The sequence below is a fragment of the Xiphophorus hellerii genome, chromosome 13, assembly GCF_003331165.1.
Source record: "Xiphophorus hellerii strain 12219 chromosome 13, Xiphophorus_hellerii-4.1, whole genome shotgun sequence".
Classification (NCBI taxonomy): Eukaryota; Metazoa; Chordata; class Actinopteri; order Cyprinodontiformes; family Poeciliidae; genus Xiphophorus; species Xiphophorus hellerii.
This window is the reverse complement of record NC_045684.1, coordinates 1,229,284-1,255,305: the sequence shown is the minus strand read 5'-3', so window position 1 is coordinate 1,255,305 and position 26,022 is coordinate 1,229,284. Positions and strand designations below refer to the sequence as shown.

At 40.3% G+C, this 26,022-nt stretch overlaps 1 protein-coding gene across 2 annotated transcripts in view; it reads left to right on the top strand.

Annotated features, from left to right (window-relative positions):
• The first annotated feature begins 2,266 nt into the window (after positions 1 to 2,266).
• Positions 2,267 to 26,022, top strand: part of nedd9 (neural precursor cell expressed, developmentally down-regulated 9) — a 37,985-nt gene continuing 14,229 nt past the window's right edge. The window contains exons 1-3 of one of the 2 annotated variants that reach the window (XM_032581496.1): positions 2,267 to 2,363; positions 2,464 to 2,489; positions 24,396 to 24,764. In XM_032581496.1, the coding sequence (XP_032437387.1) occupies positions 2,478 to 2,489; positions 24,396 to 24,764 (381 nt within the window). In that variant the 5' untranslated portion in view covers positions 2,267 to 2,363; positions 2,464 to 2,477. Of the gene's footprint in view, positions 2,490 to 17,170; positions 17,283 to 24,395; positions 24,765 to 26,022 lie in introns of both variants that reach the window. The other variant, XM_032581497.1, reaches the window with a different exon arrangement.

The window sequence follows — 26,022 nt, the reverse complement described above, 5'->3', positions numbered from 1 at the left end:
CCCAGTCCAATAACTAGGTCAGGACTTTCTGATAGCAGACTGACCCAGACTTCCTTCAGTCCTCAGCTCAGCCTGGTACTCTACTGTTTCTCTTTTTTTATAAGGTTAAATATTAATAATCAACCAAAACTGGATTTGGTTGATTAACTGACTGTTGCCTGCAACAATTCTATGGTACCTGTTAGTGTCTAGAATTTCCAGGGTTTTTTGTTACGCGCAATGACCCTCAGTCACTCGCCGTTTTTCTTCCTGCACGGGGCTCCGTACACCTCTTTCACGGAATGAGGTGTAGCAGCGTAGATGCTAATGCTAACGTCAGCATCCTCAGTCTACATTTCTAAAGAAGCTCCACAAATGATCAGGAGTTCCTGGAACTCTGGAAAGCTTTGCTCCAATCTGGTGGTTGAAGAGCCTGAAGGACAAATTAAAACCATAAATGTCTTTGCTGTTCAGCTCCTCTGACTGTTCATTCAGTAATTTAGCAGCAGACGGGGGGGTGAACTGAAAATGTTGCTTATTTTGTTTATATGTAGGTTTTGATTAAAATTGTGCTTCATTAATTAAAAACGCTGCAATTAACTTGATTTTAAAGTAATAATAAAGTCCAACCACTAATAAAAATAAACATCATTTTCAATGAGTTCATCTTCAGGAAGCAGAAGGGTGCTGTGATAAAATCCATCTTCACAAGAGGAAGTAAAAGTAAAAAAAACGCTGCTTTACAGCTTCTGGTAAATTTCTGTTCAAAACCTAAACTGAACTTCCTGCAAGGGGCGGCTGGACAAACTGGATACGTAACGACAAGACCTTCATAAAACCTGAAATGTCTTCAAGGTAGGTAGACCTGAAGTAGAAGAAGAGCTGCAGCAGCAGCAGAAGAGCTGCAGCAGCAGCAGCAGCAGCAGAAGAGCTGCTGGCTGACCTGCAGCAGATATCAGAAGTGTGAGGAGCAGCTATCTGGTGTTGCAGGTTTCTGTGAAATCATTCTGCATTTCCGTGCAGATGAAATGTGCTGCATAAACTCACTTCCTTCACAGTTGGAAATAAACCTACTGAACTTCCTGATCTGTCGTCGGAGAGTTCATGCAGTAACTGTCGGCTGGCTGTTCGCAGATAATTAGAGGATGTTACATTTTAAATAACATTTTAGTTTTGGAGTAAAAGTTTTTCAACAGAAGCTGAAAGCTTGGAAACTTCAGTGACTGAAGATCTAGACTTTATATAAAGTTCGTCTTCACTTTGACTGCATAACAAAAACAACTAAAACATTGAGTCACCATATGTTTGTGGTTATTGGCTAATTATCCACAAGCTTGACATGATATCATGACAATAATACCAGATGTTCATTGCTGTTATATTTAACATGATTTGTAACATCAGACCTTTCTGAAACTTTCAGCTCTTTATTACAAGACAAGAAGAAAAAAATTTATAAATATTTATTTTAGCTGCAAACTATCTTGAGAAACAAATGTCAACCCTGTGTTAATGTGTGCAATATCTGCTTTGCTATTACATTTCAAAAGTTACGCATTTAAGCTCTTCTGGCCAATAATACATGTTTTAAATATTATAATTTATAAATATATTTTATTATAAACCGTTACATTTAACAAATTAAAATGTGCTTTGTGCTGGGGTCCATTTGGGAGAATAAAAGTACATTTTGAAAACCATTAAGCAGATATTAAACATCTCATTATGCCTGCAGTTCTGTGATCAAATGTTTTTATTGATCTGATGTTACATTATAATATTTTGTGTTTTTATAGTTGTAAGCAGAATATAACAATAGAAATGAACATTTTAAAACATTTGTCATTATGGAGTTAATCTATATGTGTTTTACTTAACGCACTAAACAAACTTTCCAATAATATTCTAATTTATTAAGTGTTACTCTGTTCTGGATATGTGTAAAATACAAAGATTATTAATATCAATGAATAAAAAGTAGCAAAAAAAATTTTAAATTAACATTTTTATAAATTAATTTAAATATAAACCATAATTCATCTTTATTTTTCTTTAGTATAATCTTTTATGTTTCCAACATTTTTTATTCACAAAATATGCCTATTTTTTTCCAAATAAAGCGATTTATACGGTGGATTTTACTGTGAGCTTTTATTTTGTTAATTTTACTGACTTACTTTAGGATGACGTCATATTTGTAGCGTATCGGAGTAGTGGGCGGGATCAGAATGTCACGCTGACCAATCAGCGGCCGTGTGAGCAGCGGAGCGCCGTAGCCAGTCGGTGTGGAGTAACAGTCCGGTCGGAGCGGAGCAGAAAGCGGTGCTGCGCCTCTCGGACCAATTTCTGCGTGTTTCTCCGTGGATGTGGTTCCGGATGGATCGGTAATTGAAAGACGAACTTCCTCCGGTCTGCTGTCTTTTACATGAGTCGCTGTTGATCGTCTTAAACCGGATATTTGTAATTTTTGTTTGGGATTTGCAGCGATAAGGAGCAGGATGAAATATAAAGTAAGTACGCGATTGGTTACTTTCTGCCGCCGCTTCTGTCAGAAACATTTCTGCTGAGTTTCTGCTTGAGTTTTGATTTTTAAAGTCCCAAACCTTTAAAATACGAACAGATTTTTTAAAACAAATGAGTAACTTCACAAAGGAAATGATGACAGTTTTTCAAACTGTAGCTGATGTGGTTCAGAGCGCAGGTTTAAATTTGCTGCTACCAGAGGCGCAAGTATGAAAAAACTCCCCCCAGGTGGAGCGTGAAGCCACCAGGGCCCCCATGTTAAAAACTAGAAACAGGAGCAGAGTCCGGGCCTGGACTCAGGTTTTACTTTGGCGTGGCCAGCTGCAGGAACGAACCTATAATCATGTGGGCTGGATGATGAGAGTTAAAGCCTGGAAATATATGTGACGCCATCCAGAACCTCAGTAAACTGCAGCAGAGGCAGAAAAATGTTTTTTTTAAATTAGTGAACTCAAACTGATGCTTACTTCTAGATCTTTGGTGGAAGAAAAACACAAAGATCGCTGCAGACAATATAAAACTCAAAAACTACAGTAATGGCAGCTGCTTTCTACACTCTCAACAGTTTAATAATTATTAATGACTTTCATCAATAGCTGTAATAGCTTTATTATTATTTTTTGTTTCTAAAATCCAGACTAAATTTAAATTTTAAAAAATGTATTTAATTTACCTGAATTTAATGTAAATTTAAATTTACATTACATTAATATAACACCTGTTATATATGAATATATATATATATTAATGTAACAGGTGTCATATTAATGTAACAGTTCTTCATCTTAACGGATAATTATGTTTTAAACTTTTGCCTGTCATAAAAACTTGTTCTGGACACATTTTTGTAAAAATACTGTCAGACTTATTAAAGTTTCTATTAACTGTAGAAATGTCTTGGCCTTCCTTTGTTCTTTAAGGGAAAAGTATTGATCTGTTTTGATATTTGTGATCACATTACACAAAAAACTTGAATTATGATGACATTTCCGTGTAAATAGATGAAAGATTGAAAATGAAAAGCAAATTTGAAGATATAAATAGGTTTGGTCTAGCTAAATATTACCAACAGTGAGGATCGCCTGCAGGTGTAGCTGATTAAAATCTATGAAATCACCATTTGAAATAGCGTAGCTTTTGGTTAGCTTGTCATGCTACTCTCACAGTTGTTAGAAATGATCCACATCCTGTTTGTAATTACTGATTTCTCTCACCCTACAAACAGTTTAAAACAGAATAGTGTAAAGGCCAGGCAGCTGATCACAGATCTGTAAAACACCTGAGGCGTCGGTCCTGAGTTCGACCGGAACCCAGAAAAATCGCAAGATATTAGGGGAGAAAAAATAAGAATCACATAAGAATCACAATTCTTATTTACTATGATTCAGAGTCTATTTAAAAACATAAAAAGTCTGCTGGCTGCCGGCCTCCATTTTGTTGCAAGGTGGGATGTTCAGACGTTGCCATGGAGACGGTACTGGAACGTACGGCTACGCGGAAAGCACCAAAACAAGGAGGAAACTACAAAAGCAAAAGAGATAGATTTAACTGGATCAATCTTTGTTGAAGGAAAACATTTGGACTCATTTTAGTTTTTTTTTACCAAATTCCCGGCTTGACATTAGAACTTCGGGAACGTAGTAAAAGGGGCGGAGCCGAGGTACGCCGTTCCCTCCAGTACAGAGCTCTGGGAGGTGTGCTGTGATTGGTCAGAGGTTTGTGGCCATGTTTTATGGAGAAATGTTGATATTTCTCTTCAGCAAATCTGATTCCAGTATCTGGGTTTTGTATCAGGGTGAAAGGTGTTAATCCAGTGCAGTGAGAAATTCTGCACAGTTTTTACAATTCTTTACTAAATAACTACAAAGTGCAGACGTGGCCTGGTGGGCGGGTCACAGCGACTGATTTTAAGACCTTTGTGGAGGCAGATAAGATCAGTTTCACATGTAAGTATCGGCTGATCGCCAGTCTCCCAAATTAAGGAAATCTGGGCCGATTTATCGGTGCAGATAATGGTAGGAAAGTGGATGAATGGTTCTTTACGGTTCATTACAGAAGAGCTCAGCTCAACCTCCTGCACCGGATCCTTATCTGATCAGAGTTAAACTTTGTTCTGGTTTAAACAAACCACTGCAGCTGAAGCAGGCGGGCCCAGGAGATGGCCGCAGTCGATGCACGTCGGCCATTTTTCTGTTATGAAACGCGGATGATGAAGATGTTGTCCTGATCATCTTCATCATCCACTTGTCTTAGTTTGATGCATCTTTGGTGTTTGCATAACAGGAAGTTCTCTGTTTCTGCAGTTCATAGCCTTTAGCAAGCTGCTGGAGCTGTCAGAGCTGCAAAATGGATTTAAAATTAGAAATTCAAATAATAATTATACTGTTAATTTCTGGTTTCCACTAGAGAAAAACAAATAATCAAAGTATATTTTTGTAAAAAAGGGATGTGAGCAGATGATTATTAAAAGAAGGCATGAAATGTATTTTCCATTACATAGATATTACTGTAACATAGATAAAACTGAATTGAGACAAACAAGAACAGGAAGTGGGTCAGTCTTTCTGTGAAAAAGCTTCCTATGCTTATCGTAGCTTAATAAACGGGTCTCAGGCCTGGTTTCAGTCAGAACCGCTGGATGTTTGTGGTTGTATTTACTGCAAAACTAAAATGAAAGTATTAAAAAATGCAGGATCATTATATGCTAGCTTTGGACAAAACGTTTGGCTCTTTTCCTCTTTAATCTTGCCCGGGATCTTCCGAGTCCTTGGCGAGTGACGCTCTCAGTGGGCGACGTGGAGCGACGGCGTGCTGGTAAAACGAAACAACACAACGTGTTGACGTCACAGATCACAGAGTTTAATCTCATACAAAGCAATGAACAACAAAGCTGCAGAGGAACAGAGATATACATTTTATACAGACTACACAAAACAGACAACACGAAACACATAAGACAGACAAAGGCGCCCAAAATGTGGAGGAAAAGATGAAAAAAACCTCTCTCGCTGGCTTGCTGACTTGTACTTTTTTAATGAAAGAGGTGTTTCCCTATTTAATATATGCAGTCAAGGCGTTCCGTTCTTTGACCAATTAGAAACTTAGAAACTCCCCTCATCACAGCCCCGATGTCTGTTTTTTGTCTAGGCGAAAAGGGGGGATCACTCCGTCTTGGGCCGTGCCAGGTACGGGGAGAGGCGCCAAGAAGTCTCTTCTGCTCTCTCGGAATTGTAAATTTTATTGCTGTGTCTGTCAAAAGGGGGAGGAAAAAAGGCCCTGCTTTGTCTGCTGAATTCCCAACTGCTCAACAGAAACTATTCCAAATTAAAGTGTTGGCTATACCTTTACACATGTCGTGGATTAGCTATATTAAGCACCAAACAATAATTATTTTCTTTACAGTTCCCCCTTTTGAGGTCTTCAAAAAGACCTCAATAAAAATTGATTAAGCCTTCTAATGCAGAACCAAAACTATGTATTAAAAAAATAAAACAAAACAAAAAAATAGAAAACAAAAGGTTGACGTAGCCTAATTATATACAGTTCCCCCTTTTCAAACAAAACCCAAGGGTAAAAACGACTTATCCTTACAGAAATATAAAATCATAAAACAAAAACACAGGATAAACAAAACCCAAAGTGCACAATGAAAAATGAAAAAATAAAACAGGGACATACATAATAAAATTAGTAAGAAATGCTCTGCAACTTAAAAGACAACATTCACCACCCAAGTACAACCTGTCAAATGAGAAAGACACAAAATTACAATCTGTTGCTCGTCTTTGTCTGTTTTTTTTTTTTTAAATGTCCATCGACAGTCTCTCAAAAAATATGAAGTCTTCGTCAAGAAATGTTCAAAAATTGCGCGCAAAAAACGAAACGAAAGTCCTTTCCAGAGTTCTCAACGAACGAAAAACACGCAATAAAGATTAATGTCGATGATGATCCTCTTGTAGCCTGATCTTCTTCGACTGGAAACCTCAAGAAACGACCTGTCACAGGTCATTAAACAGACATTTTGTGTTCAACATGAATTTCATTAGCCTCAGAAACACAATTACCACATTCTTTAATATCATCTTCATTACAGTCAGCATAATCAAACGATGGTTTCACCTAAAAATAAATTTGTTTTGTTATTTTCCATCCAGGGAAATTATTTTAATCCTTTTTATCAAAGAACGCAGACTTTGAAGGAGACCACATCCGCAGGGCACCAGGAAACCAGCTGCAAAACTATAATGACAAAACAGAGATCAGATTTATCCAAAGGCATCATTCAGTTGTGTAATTCAACACAAACATCTTCAATTCACTTTGTGTTCAAGTGAATCCTCCAACGCTCGTGGCTCTGTGGCTGTTATCTTCGAAATAAGTGTGAAGCCGCTTCTCCAAGCAGCCCCACCCCCGCCTCGCATGACACAGCTTGTATGACAGAGTCCAGAGGCCTGGAGCACCGAGCTCCAGGGCAGTCTGTGTGTAAAACCATGAGCAACACATCACGTGAAACCTTATCTCCTACTCTGTCCAGTTCTGTTCATCAAATGGTGGATGTGATCCCTTCAATTTACGTTTCTATTATAATATACTATAGCTCCTAACCGATGGAAAACACCAAAACCCTGTAATCATTTGCTTCAAAAGACATGTTTCCAAAGTAACGTGTTCCCAGAATGTTAAACATATGCAGATCCTTTCTTAAACCAATCTTATAAAAAATAGGATTAAACAAACGAAACAAAACAATCACAAAAACTTAAAAATGTAGTTGTAAAGCTTACATTTACCACCAAAATGAATAACAATGTGAATTAAACAGTCCAATTTAAATTACTTTTATAGAACAAACTAGATCTTACTGGTTATTTGTCTAAATCATTTTACATGCGTTCCTTAAACAAAATTCAAAAGAGTTAGACCTGGAGAAATTATAATGTAAATGTATGCCGTAACAAAACCAAACATTTTCAAAATATACCAATTTTTACCTCGGCTTTTACTTGTCGTCGAATTTAAAGTTTTATTCAAAATCGTTTTAAATGGATGTAAATCAAAAAAATCAAAATCAAGTTTAGAAAAATCATTATAATCCCGCCTGTGTACTTTTACTGATTAGTGATAACTTTAATCAAGAACAGATTCTTCAACACATTTCTTAAAACATTCATGCTCCATTAAATCAATGCTCTGAAAATGGCTGACACAATAATATTTCTAATTTCTATAATTATTTTCCCAAGTCAATTAACCAAAATATGCTTCATTATCACTATGAATTTATCTATTTTCTCAAAATATGTTAGCCCATTATCAGAACATCTTTTAATGGAGAACAACTCAAATCCATTCAAAATAAGCACATATTTGACATGTTCTTCAAAAGTTTTGTTTAAGTAATATAAGTGTTTCAGTAATCTAATTAAGTAATATAAAAATAACCCATAACATATTCTCCCTCCGTATGATACATTACTGGCTAATGTATCATCATTACCTAATATGTTAACTAACGATGTTGATGAAACAGGGTCATTATTTTACTGAGAAATTCCACCCAATACTGCCCCGTCCTAACAGGCAAACTGTCAAAACAAACAGAACAATTTATTATAGCATGCTTTAAACCTTCAAGATTACTATTTTCAAAAAACATTTCACATTACAGTTTTAAAGCTCATTATTCAATTTTACTCTTATGATTCTCAAATAATTCATTTTACAAACTTCTCAAAAATTTTCACTAGCGTTTGACAAAACGTGTTTACCAATTAAGACTCAGTGAAGGTTATGCATAAACCAGGCAGAAAGACGTTGAAAAAGAAAAAAAAATTCAAAATATATTCTTAAGAAAATCCAAAAATGCTAAATTTTGACAAATACTGGTCAGAATATTACCAAATCAACAAATGAAAGAAATTAAACTGAAGACTGAATTTCCCCCTCCCCCTTTCGAACGGGTCAAGAGGAAACTGGTAACTCAAAAGAAAGAAATTAATTTGGTAGATTTAACAAAATATAAAGAACTGACATTTAAAATTAACTAAATGGGAGTCAAACCAATGAAAACAAATTTTAGAGAAAACGGTCCACTAAATCTAGGAAACCAAACTATATCAAATCCTGCGTAGTGTAACGCTAAACACTCTCTACAACTTCCTATACTCTACAGTGGTATGCAAAGAGGCTCCACATGTTAATTAGTGGAATCTAGTGGGGCAGGCTTTACAGCTCAGCTCTGTGGCCCTCCTGGAGCGGCTGCAAGTCCCCTGATCTACATTATTCTCTACAAAAGTCCCACCAAATCCCACCAAATCCTCTTTCATTAACCCATAAGTTATTTCTAACTTAACATGATCCTGCAATAACAAATCTTGTCGATGTTATCAAACTTGTCTATATTTAATCAATTTCTATTTAACAAGTGAGTTACTTCCATTTTATTCTGTCTTATTATCAGTAAGTCCTGTAGATTTAATAATATTTTAACTATGCTAAAGTGTTGGTCAGTTTGAAAAAGACTGATTGTGAAACTATCTAGAGTCAGTTGCATATTGCAGTTTGTTGTTATCTGAGCAATTCCCCTTACAGTTAGAGCCTGTTTCTCTAAAAATCTGTTCTGTTTTTTGTCTGTATCCTCAACTCATTGAAAAGGTCCTATTTTAACTCATTGTATTTTATCCTATTTTTCTGCTACCTTCTCAGCGTAGAAGGAATAATTAACATTTTATCCACAATTTTAGTTCTCAATTCTATACACAGTTTTATTTTATTTATTTCTCTACCTAATCAGTCATGTATTTAGCCATTTATTCATTCAGGATATTTATGTATTTAACTATTAATTTGCCAAGACAGCATTTCTAGAATCCTCTGTGACCTAATTTTCTTGGCTTATTCTTTCTTTCTTTATTTATTTATTCATTTATTTAACCGTAGAACCCATATTGTAATTTCAATTTGTTCAGATAATGTATTTTATCAAGATTCTATCCTTTAATCACCTTCCAAACTGTACACTGCAGGTCACAGTTACTGCTGTTATTGTTTAATTTTAAGAAGTTAGTTCAATTTAACACAGAGGATGTTTGTAAAAACTAGAAATTTTGCACCATCAAACAGCACTGAGAAAAATTCAGTATTTATATGACATAAAATACCAAATGGTATTTTATCTCCAATCACACACTCTGTCAAACCAACATGAATTATAACACAAACAAAAACACACAACACATTACAGAAAACACAAAACACACACATCTGGCCAGGTTTTATAGTCAGTCAAAATTTCATCAGTCCCCAAGTGTCAGTCTGTGGTCATTATTCTATCAAATTTAACTGTAATTTTTATCAAATTTACTGAAATTTATATCAAATTTACTGAAGCTTCAGGAATTGTCCAATGTTTTATTAACATATTTTCATGTGTCAATTTAATTAATTTTAAAGTCCAATCGTCAGGAACCGTTTAATTCCCCGTGCACGTTTAAAAAGAGAGACATCTCAAAGTTATGTAAAAATCAAACCACAACCAATAATTCTGTTTTCTGGTACCAGTTTTATTTACTTATCTCTTATTTTATTTATTTATTTATTTTTAAACTAAACGACCACGTGTTCGCCATCGTTCTACTTTCCCCGTTAAGACTCTTCAACGAACCCCGACCATAAAATAGCGTATAGCACGTGTCGCAACTCAGTGTCCATAATAACTTCACAATAAAACGCAGCAAAATCAATGCAAATTCACACACACAGCGCTATCCAAACAACTTAACACTCTGCTGAAACACACAGCCAGCCCGAACTCGTGCACGCGCACACACACGGCCACACAGACACACACGCAGACACACATACGCACACACAAAGCTCTGAGGACAAACAGCGCACTTCCACGGCAGCCGGCACACAAAGCAGCACACACAGAGAGAACACAAACACGTTTTCAGACAAACGTAACAGATAGACGGGGAAAAATAAAATGCCGGCCAAAAAATAAAAAATGCACCATATCAAAGCCTACCGCAGGCCGTTTATAAAGTCTACCGCAGACTATTTGTCAAAGCTTCCCGCAAGCTATTTTTAAAGTGTGCCAAACACTAATACTTGATTCCTTAACAGTCTACCGCAGACTATTGTCAAAGCTTCCCGCAAGCCATTTTTTAAAGTGTCCCACACACTGAATAAACCTACCCCAGGTTATTTCAAAATACACAATTCCTAAATTTCTTTCTTTAAGGAGCACAGCCATGGGTCTCCAGGGAAAAAGACATAAACTTAAGAAAACCCAGCTTTTACGACGGAGGGAGCGCAAAATCCTCAGTCTGAACCCGCTACGGTCCGCTGTACATGCGTATTTCCATACAGTGTACCACACACTCAAAGCCTACCGCAGGCTATCGTTAAATTCCAATTATAACTAACAACAGACTATTTTAAGAGCAAAACTATCCACCCTTGCAGCTCCGAAACTCCGCGTGGCTGCGCACAACAAAGGAGTAATTAAAAAACGTCTTACCGCACCAGCCGGACGGATCGATCGGGGAGAGACCGCCACCCGCCAAGATTCCAGAACCGGACGAAGCCCCCAAATATTAAAAAATGCAGGATCATTATATGCTAGCTTTGGACAAAACGTTTGGCTCTTTTCCTCTTTAATCTTGCCCGGGATCTTCCGAGTCCTTGGCGAGTGACGTTCTCAGTGGGCGACGTGGAGCGACGGCGTGCTGGTAAAACGAAACAACACAACGTGTTGACGTCACAGATCACAGAGTTTAATCTCATACAAAGCAATGAACAACAAAGCTGCAGAGGAACAGAGATATACATTTTATACAGACTACACAAAACAGACAACACGAAACACATAAGACAGACAAAGGCGCCCAAAATGTGGAGGAAAAGATGAAAAAAACCTCTCTCGCTGGCTTGCTGACTTGTACTTTTTTAATGAAAGAGGTGTTTCCCTATTTAATATATGCAGTCAAGGCGTTCCGTTCTTTGACCAATTAGAAACTTAGAAACTCCCCTCATCACAGCCCCGATGTCTGTTTTTTGTCTAGGCGAAAAGGGGGGATCACTCCGTCTTGGGCCGTGCCAGGTACGGGGAGAGGCGCCAAGAAGTCTCTTCTGCTCTCTCGGAATTGTAAATTTTATTGCTGTGTCTGTCAAAAGGGGGAGGAAAAAAGGCCCTGCTTTGTCTGCTGAATTCCCAACTGCTCAACAGAAACTATTCCAAATTAAAGTGTTGGCTATACCTTTACACATGTCGTGGATTAGCTATATTAAGCACCAAACAATAATTATTTTCTTTACAAAAGCCAAAACATGAAGGAGATAAAAGATGAATTCTTAATTTTCTACTGAACATTTCCCACTTCAACAATTGGTCAGTAAAAACTGATCCATCTCCATCAACTTCCTGTGCTGGAGGACCAAACTTGCACCATTTTTGGGTCTCATAAGGCCCACAGGCCAGACTTTGAACAGCCCTGATATTGGTACTGCAGGTTTCCACGTTTTTATCCAGACATTTTTAACCAATCAGAGGCCAGCTGGGCTTCATATCAAACACCAGGAGCTTCAAGGTTTCCTCTCTGTGTTATTGGATCCAGAACCTTCGTCCCGGTCCTGCTGAGTCACGGCCCTGTTGCCTGCACCTTAATCACAGGCCAGCAAGAGGAGGAGGATGGTTTGGGTGTGAGCGTCTCCATGGTGACAGTGGTCATGGTAAACAGGGAGACTTATCAGTAGAAGCCGAAGAACACCCTGTGCTGACAATAAACACGTTCCCGTCACACCGCATCGCCAGAGGAGTCCAGTAGGGCGGCGATGTTTGGACTCGGCCACTCAGGCGTCACAGCAGGATCATCCGGTTCCAGCTGGTCCCAGATCAGTTAAAGAGGGTCAGAATTTCCTACGTCCATCCGGACTGATCCGCAGCGACACAAACAGAAGATCATTCACAGAAACTTCAGGAGTTTATTAGAAATAAAACCATAAACGAGATGAAACCTTAAAGATGAACATGGGTAAAAAACCATCCAGAATAAGAAATTAAGAAATGAAATGAGAGAAGATGGGAGTTCACAACTTTATCCTTTATGTTCTTTATGTTTAACTCCATCCATCCATCCATGCATGAATGCATGAATTGCTAAAATCTGTGAATAGTTGAAACTCCTATAAACACTTCTGCCTATTTAAACAATTAAAACACCAAATACACCTTAATATTCATTAATACGTGCAGTGGAAGCCATCTTAGCACTACCACAGAAGCTAACATCTACAGTCTTCCTTATCTTCGGGTTCAGCGAATCAGTATGAAGCATAACGAAAGGCACTCCAGGATTGGATGTTTCCAAACATCAGCCAATAGCGTTTCAGTTAGCATTCTGTCTTGGTATTTTAGCTTCCCAAGCTGTATTTTCTTGGGATGAAACTACAAATCATGATTAATCAATTTTTGAAATAATTGTCAATGATTATTTCATTGCCAATAATTAATGAAAACAATGCAGCAACAATGCTGATGCCATATATGGCTGTAATAAACAGGAAGTAAAGGTTGCAAACTAGATGGGCCAGAGAGCCCTCCCCTACAAACTGGAGGTTTGGATTTTGAAGTTTTGCAAAAACGTTCTTGCGAAATTGAGAAAACAATTTTGTATTTTACCATTTCCATCAACCTTGAAGCAATACTTCAAAATATGCTTAAAATGATGAAAACATGGCAGCTGAAAGGTCACAATACACTTATCACTGAAAACACCCAAACATCACATGAAACCCAGATTTTGAGAGTGTTTCTGCTGCTGTGATGCTCAGGTCGAGGTGATTCAGTTTGAACATGGTGATGTTGGGGTCTGGTTTCCCTGGAACCTTCCCATTCTCTGCAGATGATGTAAGTGTTGCAGAAATAGCTGCACAGTCACAGCCAGGAGGAGCGATTAGGCGAACCCAAACTCAGTGTTTCCCTCTGAGTTTCTTGGGTTCAGACTTCAGGCAGTGGGCCAACATAGCTGGAGGAGAGTTGACATTGTTCTGAGAGCGAGGAGGAGGAGGAGGTGCTGAAAGGGGCTGCAGAAATGAAAGAGGGGGTTGGGGTGGGAGGTCGAGGAGCTCCCTGGGAGAATAAGAGCATTCCAGGCGATGGTTCATGGGAGGCTGGTTCAGAAGATGCACCGATTGTTTCAAGGTGCCCCCCTTTACATTGTTAACGAGCCGTTTCTTTTCTGCTCCTGTCTGCTTCAGTGTTTACGTGTCGGAGCAGCGGTTCCTGAATGAGACGCTTGTTTTCAGCTCAGAGGAAACCAGAGGTCGACCCTCCAAACCGACAGTTTCACACTAAATAATCCAACCTGTAATGTGGCCAAGATGCATCTCAGCTCCTGTATCAGTGACGAAAGCAGCAGAAAAGGGTTTAGCAGTTCTGATCGGTTTAAAGGAGCCTGGAAGGAAGGTTTGGTGTCATTATTGACACCTGAGCAGAATTGGACTAAAATGTCATTTTTCTGACTACATATGAACAGAATAATGCTGAAAAGCGGTTTGCCTGCCGGTTAATCAGTCGTGTTTCCTGCTGCTGTTTGACCCATTTTCCTTCAAGCTGCATCATTCAGCTACAGAAAAGCAAGGATGATAACACAGGTGTGTTAGGTCAACAGTCAGGTTCTGTTGAGTTGTAGGCACTGATACCGGACCAAAACGGGTCTAAAGCTTTCATAAGAAGTTTTTTTTGTTTTGTTTTTTTTTTACCAGAAATGCACCAAAAGATTGACCAGGCATCGGAATCGGATGATTTTTGTTCAACCAGCTTTGAAGCTTCATTTTCAGTTGGAATCAAACCTACTGAAACCAATTTCACAAGGTTTTCCCTGTCCGGCAATCTTAAGAACGCTCTGATTATCCAGATGGCTCTAAAGACAATCGTAGTGGACATTCCTGCTATGTGCTCAGAGCTACCCGGTACTTTTGGAATAACGTTGGGACCGCTCCCTCCTAAAATCTGGAATATTCAACGTGTTGAATTGTCGAATGTGATGGAAACATGGAGTGGATCCCAAATACAGAAGACAAAGCAGCTGCCAGGGTGAAGCAGAAAGTCTGGAGGATGTTGGAGAAGTCTTTGTATCGTTTTGTTCTCTGTTAAAGATTGTCTACAAACTATCACCATTGCTTCTTTCTGGTTGGTCATATTTATTTCTCTGAACTCACATTTGGTCTCAAAGTTCTGCGAGATTTCCCGCCTGACATCTAATGTCTGCGAGTAAAATCGGTTTGTGCTGTGCTGCAACTGTAGAACCAATATTTTATCACCGTGTGTCGGTTCTCATAGGTTTTGAAAATCGACTGATGATTTTAAAATCTTAAAAAGCTGACCGGTGTGCAGGTTTCCTCTCCAGTTATTCACGAGTAGTTTCATTTTTCTGTTTATCCAGGATTTGATCAAAGAGATAATCTTTTATCGCCCGTCAGGTTTTGAAAATCGGCCGATAATTTTAAAATCTTGTGTGAAGTGAACCAGGCTTAACTCTGTAAAGGAACCAACAACGCATTTACTTGTAGTTTTATTTTTATGCGTCTCCTAAAAGTTGTAGATATAGTTTTAAATGTTTTCTGTCCAGCTTCAGATATTGACCCAGATCCCTCTGGTTTTCCATGCGTCTCATGTCAAACACCCTGAACTCCCTCTGAGTGATTACAGAGCCGGTTGTTTGTTGTCCTGATAAAAGTGGGAATGTTGAGGGATTCATCCCAGACGGACTTGGCGGTCTCAGCGACTCGTCTTTGTGTCTCTGACATCTCTGCGTAGCGTGAAATCAGAGGGACACTGCAGTGAATCTCCGGCTCATTGGGGATTCCTGTATGCTAAACCATCCAATGTGGCCCCGCGGAGATACCACTCAACATATTTCACATGTCAGCTAATGCCCCCCCACGGGGATTACTGTTGGTCTCCAAGGGTTACCACGATGCTGAGGCGCAACCTCGCCTGGCATCGCCGCGAAGCTGGGAAATAATCCTGCAGGGAGGCTCTCAGATCATCATCCAAGCTGTAAATCACTTCAGGACAGACGTCTGTCGCAGATTTAATGTCTTCCCGCTGGAGTCCCAGGATGAATCGTTGTTTCCTCGGGACCTAATGACAGCTTAGAGAGACGGAGAAGAGTCCGGTCTGTTTGCAGGAAGAGCTGCAGGGCGAGGAGGGAAAACTACATTGGAGTTTATGTGGCTGTAAAATCAGCAGAAAAACACAAAATGAGCGGAAGAAGAAGAAGAACCTGCTGAGCCTGGATTGTTTCCTGTGATTGAAGGAGTTGCAGCAAAGCAAACATCCTGTTTCATCAGGAGCTTAACGGCTCCAGACTGACAGCAGGAACCCATCAGAGGGACTTTTTATAAAACCATACGTCTGAAAGTTGTTCCCATTTGAAAACCTGAATTCAGCAACAACAGAGAATTCCAAAACATTTTACAAAAAGAACAAACAGAAATTCTTCCTTTAGTATGACCATCTAATGATAAATTTAGTGAGATTAGGCACGTGTTCTGAACGTAGGTTATTATTTTTAATATTTTTGTCCTTTTATTGGGCAACATACCGCTCTGGGGCCCTGGTATCCACGGAGGTTAGCGATGACAGCTGGCCACTAAAATCCAAGATATTGTAATGGTTTTTTTTTGCTTTAGAAATATCACATATTACTGGAATTTTGTGATAAATTTTTAAAAAGAGAAAAAAATCAGTGGCCCTGAAATGTCCACCCGCTTATGCATAATAAAAATGTCTCAGTGACAAATTCCTTAAGGTGAATAGAAAACAGCCGACTGCATATAAAAGCTGATATACGTTTGGTGTGAAAAAGTCCAAACCAACAGAAGAATGACCAGAAAACGAAGCAAAGTGCATTTTCTTCGTCTGTCCTCTGAGCTCTTTGGTTTGTAGTTTATTTTTGACTCAGATTTTCTCCTGATTTGTTGACTTTCTGGTTTTTGGAGACGATTGTATGGAATTGCGTAAACTGCTGCTCTATTGGGCCTTTTAAAGTCTGAAGCTGTAATTTAGAACAGATTTTCATGTTTAATTGCTGTTATATTTAGTAAGATATTAGAAAACCCAGCACAGCCTAATTAGCTCATGTGTTGATACTCATGATAATCTACAGTGGGAGCAGAATCTGGATAAATGCTGAACATGGAGATATTTTCAGACTAAATTTCATATTTCAGGTTTTCCTGCTGCAGATGAAAACATCTGGAGAGATTGAAGCAGTTTTCTGGTGAAGATTTTAAGCTGAACTGAGCTAAAAGCTGCTGCTGCCTGTTTAAAGGCAGGAGGCTGGATGTAAATAAGTGATTCAAAGTAAAGTGGGTGAAGATGTGGGACAGAGTTTACCCACGTCATGACTTGGCTCCTGAACATACAGGTTACAGCTGCGTATGTTGCCTTGTTGCCAGGGAAACTCCCTCCTCTCGTCATGATTACGCTGCAGCGATCAGTTTGTGGCTCGGCTTCACATCCTGCTGCGGACCTGCCACTCTGACACTGCAGGGCGTGGAGGTTTCCTCTGCAGCCAGCGGGGCCCAGGCATGTTTACTCTGGGGACAAAGGCGGCTTTTTATGCTCACACTGACAGGAGTTTTCTCTCTTCTCCAGTTTAAACGCCCGAAAGGCCAAAAGTGACGTAAAGATCAACATTGAAGTGATTTCCTCTGAGCAGCGAGCGCTTCCTTCTGCAGGAGCTGATATCTAATCTTTACCCCAGAAGGTTTGAAGTTATCATCTATTTATTACTTGTTGTAAATATCAAACAGAATATTTCTATTTCTGGGGTTTTACTCATGCAGATTGCTAGCTGTCATCATCTATACCCACTAGTCCTTAACGGTAATTTAGACCGACCAGTTAAACGATCAGTCGTGTTTTTGAAGTGTGGGAGGAAGCTGGAGTACCCAGAGAGAACCCCTGCATGCACAGAGAGAACATGAAACAGGGAGCAGCGCTACTGTTTGCACCATTTGGCAGAAAGGCATTGATCACACCCGATTCAGATTTATATCCATTCTTATCGTTTTTTTAACGTACATTTTGATGTATCGCATTAGAAAAAGTCGCAAAATTCAAATTAACTTTTTCAATTTAGCAAAAGACGTTTTTACGCTCGCTTGAGATGGTTTTTAGCTTTTATGAAATAGAGTTAATGTGATAACAGGGGGGTGGAAACACATTTGCTGAATAAGTTCTAACGTAGCAAACGCTCCCATTCACTGGTGGCTCAGTGCCTTACCAGAGGCACCAAACTCTGAGAATTTTCAAAGTCCAAACTTCCAGTTGGAGGGCAGGACTCTTTCTCCATGTTAGTTGGCAAACTCTACTTCCTGTTTGTTACCGCCACACATCAACATCTGATGAAAATACACTTTACATTTACCAGTAGATGGAAACAAAACTATTTTGCCTTTTTTTGTGACATTTTAAACCTTCATATTCACATATTTCTGGTACGCCCATAAATCTGACGCACAAGCAACATCCACAAGCGAGAGACGATTAATTAATTTTATCTCTAATGTTTTAGAACTCCTGAAGAAAATCTTGTTAGATTTTTTAGAGCATCGTGAATGCTGCATGAACATTTATGCTGGATTTATTGCACAAAAAGCTTTTGGATATATCTGGGGCACTCTTGATGAAAGTCAGTCTGATTTATAAAAACAAGCCAGATAATAATTGAGTCACTGCTGATGATGATCTGTCCACTCACTGTTCTTTTGCAGTCAGAGGCTTAAAACTGCTGAATGAACTAAAACTTCCACTGATGTTCTGATTTCTGTGGTTTTAACCCAATGCTGCAGAGCTCTGGGCGTGCCGGCGTTATGAACAACACGGTGAAGAGGCTGATCGGGTGCCAGCGAGCTTTCAGATGATATTCTGTAGAATAATGTCTCATTATTTGAATGTAAATAACTGAACCTGATGACAGAGGCTTGATAAAACCTCATTCTGGTGGAGCTTCCAGAGCCTGTGTGATCTCAGACCAGGTAGCCAGAAACTTTGCTCTGCCCTCAGAGATAAAGCATTGCTTGTTTACAGTCGGTTGCGACTCTTTGTGCTGTATTGATTTATGGTTGGTTGCGTAAGGCGATATTGGCTGTATTGTGTCACGTCCCCTCTAAAGCCTCTGTGGTGTAAAGATGTTAACACATGGCAGTCGGTTACGAAAATGGTCCGAGCTCGGAACAGCTTCCCAAGAGCCTGCCCGACCAGAACCTTCACACGGCCCATTTATCTGAACCGGCTCTCACCCGCAGCAGGCCTCACTCCGAGGAGCGGCTCGGAAAAGTCATCAGTTCCTCATTACCGTCATTATTATAATTATGTTCTATATTAAGGCGCAGAAACGAGGCCAGATGAGAGTGTGTGAACCACCGGCGGGACACGTGCTGCAGCGGTGTGGCCCGTTCCGTCCCGCCTCGGCAGAACGGACCGCCGCTTTTAGGAGCAGGTTGTTTGTTTGGGCTCAAAACAGAAGAGTGCTGGTTGCCATGGGAACCTGGGTTGTGTGTTTGGAGAAATCTTCAGCCAAAGCCGCCTTCATCCTGATGAGAGGAAACCACCCAGAACGCTTACTGAAAGAAAAAGGTGGGGTTCGTTACGTAACGGCTGTCCTTTATTTCTGGAAAAGTTCAAGCAGAGCTGGCAGCCAATCAGAACACAGCAGTACCGTGTTGACGCAGACATCGGATCAGAGCCAGGTCCATTTCTTCCTGTACTAAAGGAGGGAGGTGTCATTTCTTTTTCAGTTGGATTAATTTCCTCAAACACGTCTGAACTCTACATCCTGCCACTCTTCTGATTTTACTACAAACTCGACCAATCAGAAAGGACCATACCTCCCAGTTCCAGTTCAGCAAAGTCCGCCTGTTTGTTTTTGTGATGGTAGGAGGCCAAAGAGGAGTCTAATGGTTGTTATGGAGACATGATGAATAAAGTTGAAAGTGGTTCATGAGTGCTGTGTTGCAACTGTAGGACCAAATCTGTAATTCCTACAATATTTTACTGTCGTGTGTTGGGTCTCTCAGGTTCTGAAAATTGTCCGACAAACTTAAAATCTTAAAAAGCAGACAGGTGTGCTGGTTTCCTCTCCAGTCATTTCTACATGGGTAGATTCATTTTCTGTTTATCCAGCGGCTGCTCAGCCTGGGTCTTTCTGCAAGGAGTTTATATGGGTGGGTTTTCTCCAGGTGGACTGACGACCTGTCCAGGTTGTATCCTCTTATTTCCTCTTCTTCTTGCCATTCGTTTCTCTAAAACAGAACCACTGAGCCATTGTTTGTTAGATTTGTCAAATATTTGAAAAACCATAAGATTAATCCTGATCTGGATGCCTCTAGCCCCGTAGTTGACCCATTAGGTGCTCTAGTTTGGTTTGTCTCCAACAGTTTGGGCTTCCTTAGATGGAGATCTAAACACTGTTAGGACCATGCAAACATTGGCTTGTTTACTCGGTTCTGATTTGCACATCTGGACTCAAACCCAAACAAGTTTGTTAGCGTAGCAGCTCAGATCGATAGATCTTCAGACAGATCTGTTGTTTTTACAGCCAACAACCAGTTCAGACCAGTTAAAGGTCATGTTTACTGCTTCACACCAAGCCTCAGATATCATCTTTGAAATCCACCGTTCACCATCTGCAGAGATGCTATAAAAGTGACGATGATTCATCAAGTGACGTCGTCTGTTCTGTTTACCTCCCTAATAAAAAAAAAGAGCCGCAGTGAGAAGCTGTGAAAATGTGTCAGACTATTTCCTTTGGGATCTCTGCGGTCTCCGGACTCATCACAACTGATGAGGTCCTACGTTTTGGTGGGCGAGTTTTTCTATAAACTCAAAACGAAACTGGCTGGTCTGAACGACGTCACAGAGGTTCAGAAATTCATCAGAAACTTCTGACACTGTGGGGCAAAGATAATGAAGGTGCTCACCAGAGACTGAGACGACTTTAGTTCTGCCAGTTTGCCAATGAATACTCTACTGTAGCCATACTTACTGCATTTTCCTTCCTGTGGTCTGGATGTGTAGTTCTTGAGCTTTATGAGGGCCTTTTATGTGGACTTTGGGGAGGCGGTTACTAATTTTCAGTCCAAAACTAGAACATTTACTGGGATTACTTACCAAGCAGAATTACAAAGACCTAAAAAGGTTCAATGTAATGGATATTTCAGGTGCTTACTTGAGGTTTTCCCCTAAATCTTGCAAATATGACTTTCAGATTCTGTTGATATGCTTATGGTGGACATTAAGACAGTGGACTCTTATCAATGCCTGGGTGTTCACCTGAACAATAAACTGGTCAGGACTCAGCTGACTACCTACTGAGGGCTTTGGGAGTGCAGGGGGCGCTGTTGAAAATCTTTCTGCCTCCAAAGTCATATAAAGGAGCATTACCGCAGGTCCTTCCCTTCCTCCCCACAGCTGTTTGACTCTGTAATCATCACTGCTCCCAACAAACTCAGAAACTCAGTGTTTACATCCCTGCTGGTATCTGCACAGTTGTAAAGTTCCTGTGAAACACTATTTTTGGTTTACTGAATTAGAATCTGTTATTTGTGGCTTCAGGAATAACTTAATTGGAGTTTGAATGGTTTTTTGGAAGATTTGCTTGTAAAGTCTCCAGAGTAAAGACTCCTCTTCAACATGTAAAAAGGCATAAAAAACTTTTGCTTATACTCTTCAGTCTTGATGTCAGATTTCCTAAGGGGTAAAATTACTGATCATATCTAAAATAGCTAATGGGATTTGTCCAAAGAACTGTTTCCAGTGCAAGTTTAGAGCCGGTTCTTACTTAAAATCGGTGGAAAACTGGCGCTACCTTTGCAGTAATATTCCACTGAGTAAAGAATGTGAGAATCATGTGTGGGCTAGTTCACCTTCTGCCTGTTTAGAAAATATTAAAAGACCTTTATCGTGTGGCATTCGTGGATATAGACTCCTGGTTTACTTTTTTTTTTAAAATATCATTTTATCTTTGGTTTGTTTGTATTTTGGGGTTTTATGTTTTCAATGCACAAAGAAAAGTTTCAGAACCGACAAGAAATTGAACTTTGGCCAAGAAATTTGGTGAATTTAACCCCAGAAAGAATTAAAACGGTGTCATCTGCATAAAAACAAACAAAGTTACAAAAACTCAAAGTGGTGTAAACTGAGTGGTTAGAGATGGTCTTGGCTTTAACACCCTTTGGGTTTAACATCTACTGCATGTTTAACTAAAGAAGATGAGCAGATTGTTGCGGCTGACAAGGCGGGTGATGGGTCGAAGTTTCTTTTACACCTTCCCTCCTACTAGCTTTCATCTCAGGAGTACATCAATCACAATGGTGTTTTTTTTAGCTCTGTTTCCACTTCGGTTTCAGTCTGTGTGCATGGTGTTAGTGAAACTGGCAGTGGGTTACAGAGCTGCAGAGGCATAATGAAGGCTGTTCTTCTGTCTGTGGATTCCTTGATTTAATTTCTGCTGTGAGTGTCCTGCACAGAGAACCTGTAGGTTTGACAAACTGCATCCTGTTGACTTACAGGAGTCGACCTGCAGCTTTGCATTCAATGGGTGCAGCTTAAACAGAAAAATATTAGTGCCATCACCCGGTTACTAGACAGGAAACTCGATGATCTGCTGTGTGACGTTGCACCTCTCACGTCTGGCATTGGGTGTTTAATCTGTCACGTTAAAAATTTTTATGTGACAGATTTGAGAAAAAACTATTAGTAAAGACGGCTTTATGTCTGGTTCATGTCGGTTTTTGTCCAGACTTCCTCCTTCAGACAACTTTAAGAACTTCCCTACCACAGGGATTTTTTGCAACATAATCTGGGGATATTTTTCTGCCGTGTGTTCAGAATGATCCGGTGTGCTCAGAAGGTCTTTGGAACCTCTCCGATCTAAAATCAGGGATATTCAACATGTGTGATTGTCTTTGCCTGATATCGCAGCATGTGTGGTGTTCCCCAAGGACACCACACATGGACATTTCTGTATTCTAGGAATCCAGAGTACAAAAGACAAAACAACTGCTATGGCGCACCAGAAAGTCCAGCTAACGTAGATATTTACCACAAACTATTGCCATGTTTGTTTACTCTGAACTCGTGTTTGATCTTGTGAGATTTCCCAACTGACACCTGAATGTTGGTGAGTGAAATCGGTTTGTGTATGGAGTGTCGTCTGGGCACCACAAACTGTACATAACATGTTATACCTAAGATTTTTTTATCATCATGTATCAAGTCTCTTAGGTTTTGAAAATAGGCCAATAATTGTAAAACTCTGCCTTATGTAGTCCAAGCAGGTTAAGTTTTAAAATCCAAAGAATTGGAGAAAATCTGGTCTAAAATGTTCTGCTGTTCAAGAGTCGCCAGTCTGAGCAACACAACAAGGCCTGGCACTCTTAGGATGCAGTTAAATCAAATAATCTTGATGTTAAAGCAGTTTTTCTCTAAATTGCATCAGCAATCAGAGGAACCAGTACTTGCTTCCTTGTGGATAACCCCTACGCCTCTGTCCCCATTGGCCAGCAGCCTCCACCCCAGGGTCCAGCTCAGAGTGGTTGTAGGGTGGATCCTACTGGCTGGGATCAGACAATAGGCAGGGAGACCCTGGCCCGATACGGAGAGGGAGATAACGGCCAGGAGTTTCACATGGGAACTACGTGGATTAGACTGGCAGAAAAGAGGAAGGTCAATGAAGATTCAAGAAAGCCTCGAACCAGCAGCAGCCACAAAGAAAGCTTCCTGATTACCACAGTCAAAATGTTCCTTTTCCTGTCATTCTGACTCAGGAGCTGACTTTAATAAATAAAAATTTACATTTCTGGTCAATCGGGGAGTAAGAAGGGTGCATCAAACTGTCACGCTTTGTATTTTAAATTGGACTTTCAGGAAACAACAAAGGGTCTGCTTATAGTTGAGTTAAATATAAAAGTGTTTGCTGTATATGTACTCTCTTCATATCTACAGCCGACGTTTCCTTGAGCAAGTCACGTATTTCCTAATTGCTGTTAATGGAGCGTGCAGGGTAAAGTGCAAGACTGTTGGACAGCTGCAAAAAGCTGAAGGTTCAAAAGAAGTATTCATGCACAGTTTCCTCCTTCACTGGTTAAAAAAAGGCTCAAGAACTGATGCATTTACTGCGGTAATTAGGCTTAAATGCCTTGCTCAGACCCAGCAGCACCAGCGGCGCCGTGCTCAGGGGCTTTTCCTATCTGCAGGATCTCTGGGTTTCAGTTATTATCCCTGAACCTTCGTTGGACCTTTGGAGAACCTGTTTCCTGAAGCGGTGCGTGGGATAAGAGTAGCCCTCCAAGTTCAGGTTTGGTTTAAAAGGCAAGAAGTCAGTTCAGTGTTTAAAATCTGGAGGTGAACTTTCTCTGAATAATAATGTCTTTATACCCATTTCTGGATAATTCTGAACTCTGGATCTGGTTAACTAGAAACTGGAATAATAAATCAGTCCAACTGTTTTAAAAAATGCCATGAAGCAGATGGTACGACAGTAAAACAAAAGTTAATTGAGGTTTCATCCAGATTCACTCATGTTAGCCCAGGAACCATTGTAGAGCTGATGATCCAAGTGATCGTCACCTTGCATATCCAACCAGAGTCCCTCCCTCCTTTGGGAAAAGCTGTGGAAAACCTTCAGTTACTGTTCTCAGACTTGGACTAGGACTCTTGAAAACATCAAGTTGGGCTCTGATTGATCTAATAGCTCCTAAAATGGAAAATGCATTAAGGCAGCCATTTCCCAAACTACTGACCCTTTGTTGCAGAAACCCAAAGCTGTTCCTTCTTGGTGGTGATAACCCTAAAGAACTGCGATCTCTGTCTGCAGAACCTGATGGCCAAAGCGTTGTACGATAACGTGCCGGAGTCTCCCGAGGAGCTGGCCTTCAGGAAGGGGGACATCCTGACTGTCATCGAGCAGAACACAGGCGGACTGGAAGGATGGTGGCTCTGCTCTCTGCACGGCCGCCAGGGGATCGCCCCCGGCAACCGTCTGAAGCTGCTGATCGGCCCGATGTTTGAGGCCCAGCCATCGGCCACCGCCCAGTCACCACCTCAGAGCCTCCAACAGACGGCGACTTCGGGGGCCCAGGGCCTCTACAAGCAGCCGCAGGGAATCTACCAGGTTCCTGCAGGACAGGACATCTACCAAGTCCCACCGAGAAGCACCCTGGCTGCCGAGAGCCCACACAGCAAGGCGAGTCATTTTCATTTCCCTCAGCTAACCATAACCACTGCTCTCTTTATCAGGTAATCTGTCAGTCTGACTGTTGATTAATTAGATTCAGGATGAGAGACAATAATTTCCAGGTTTTCATTTTAACGAGAGGCTGGACCCGCTGATTTCTCTGATTAGTGCTTGATAAATGTCTCATTAACAAAAGCAGCTGCTGGAGTTAAAATGGTCTTCATCAACAGTTTTCCAGGTTTATTTTTGGCTGCTTTTTCATGCATTTGTTCAAGCAGAATTACAGGCTTTCCACTTTACCAGAATATTTTCTGAATGTTGTCAACAAATCATCAATGACTCGTATATTTCCATGTTTCCATGTGATTCAAACATTTGTTCCGCGAGAAAAATAAACTACATGGAATAAATGTTGTCCAGCCACGACAAAACTTAAGATCTGTGATTAAGATATTTGAGGCAGATTTACATTTTGTAATGAATTTAAGACATTCTAAGGCCTCAATTTTTTTATAAAGGAATTTGATACTTTCTAAGAATGAGCAGAGTCCCTGGAATAAGGCTGACTCTTTCTGCATGTGCTCCAAAAGGTTGAAGAACTGCATCTAATTTTCCTAAGTGTGCATTTTGAGAAGTTTCTAGGTGTTTCAGGGAGAAGTTAAGAGGCTATAAACTTTAGAGATATTTAAATCCAAAGATGCAGCGTTTGCATCCATCATGACCGTAATTCAGTGGTAGGTCTGTGCTGAGACACAATGAGAAAATGTCCTCGTTTATCGAAGCGTTTAACTGGTTCCAGCACCTCAGACGCGATCGGCCCTCCAGGAGACGGATGGTAATTAGATGCTCTGTCAGTTTTTGGCGTCTTGAGGGTCTGTTTTTGATTCTTTTAAGACGATCTACTGCGGCCGTCATAGAAACGAGCTGGGTGTGTTTCCGAATAAACAGGCTGCCGGCGCCAGCAGCTTAGCGCTCGATTCGCTGCACAGCGACGGCTTAAAGGACACGTCTGTCAATCACTCCTGCAGGTTTAGCCCAGAGCTGGTATTAAGGTGGAAAATGAACGGCGTCTCTAATGAGTGGCTGCTTTGTGCTGTAATCCTGTTACTGTGCGGATGAGATGAGGTTCTGGACGTGTATCAGGCCCACGGATCAGTTTAGGGTGATTGTTCCTGTGATTTAAAGAGATAGTCCTGAGAAAGGCCGACTCTGCTGACCGAAAATCCACCGACCGGTCCAGTTAAAGCCCGTTGCCTACTGGCGTTGT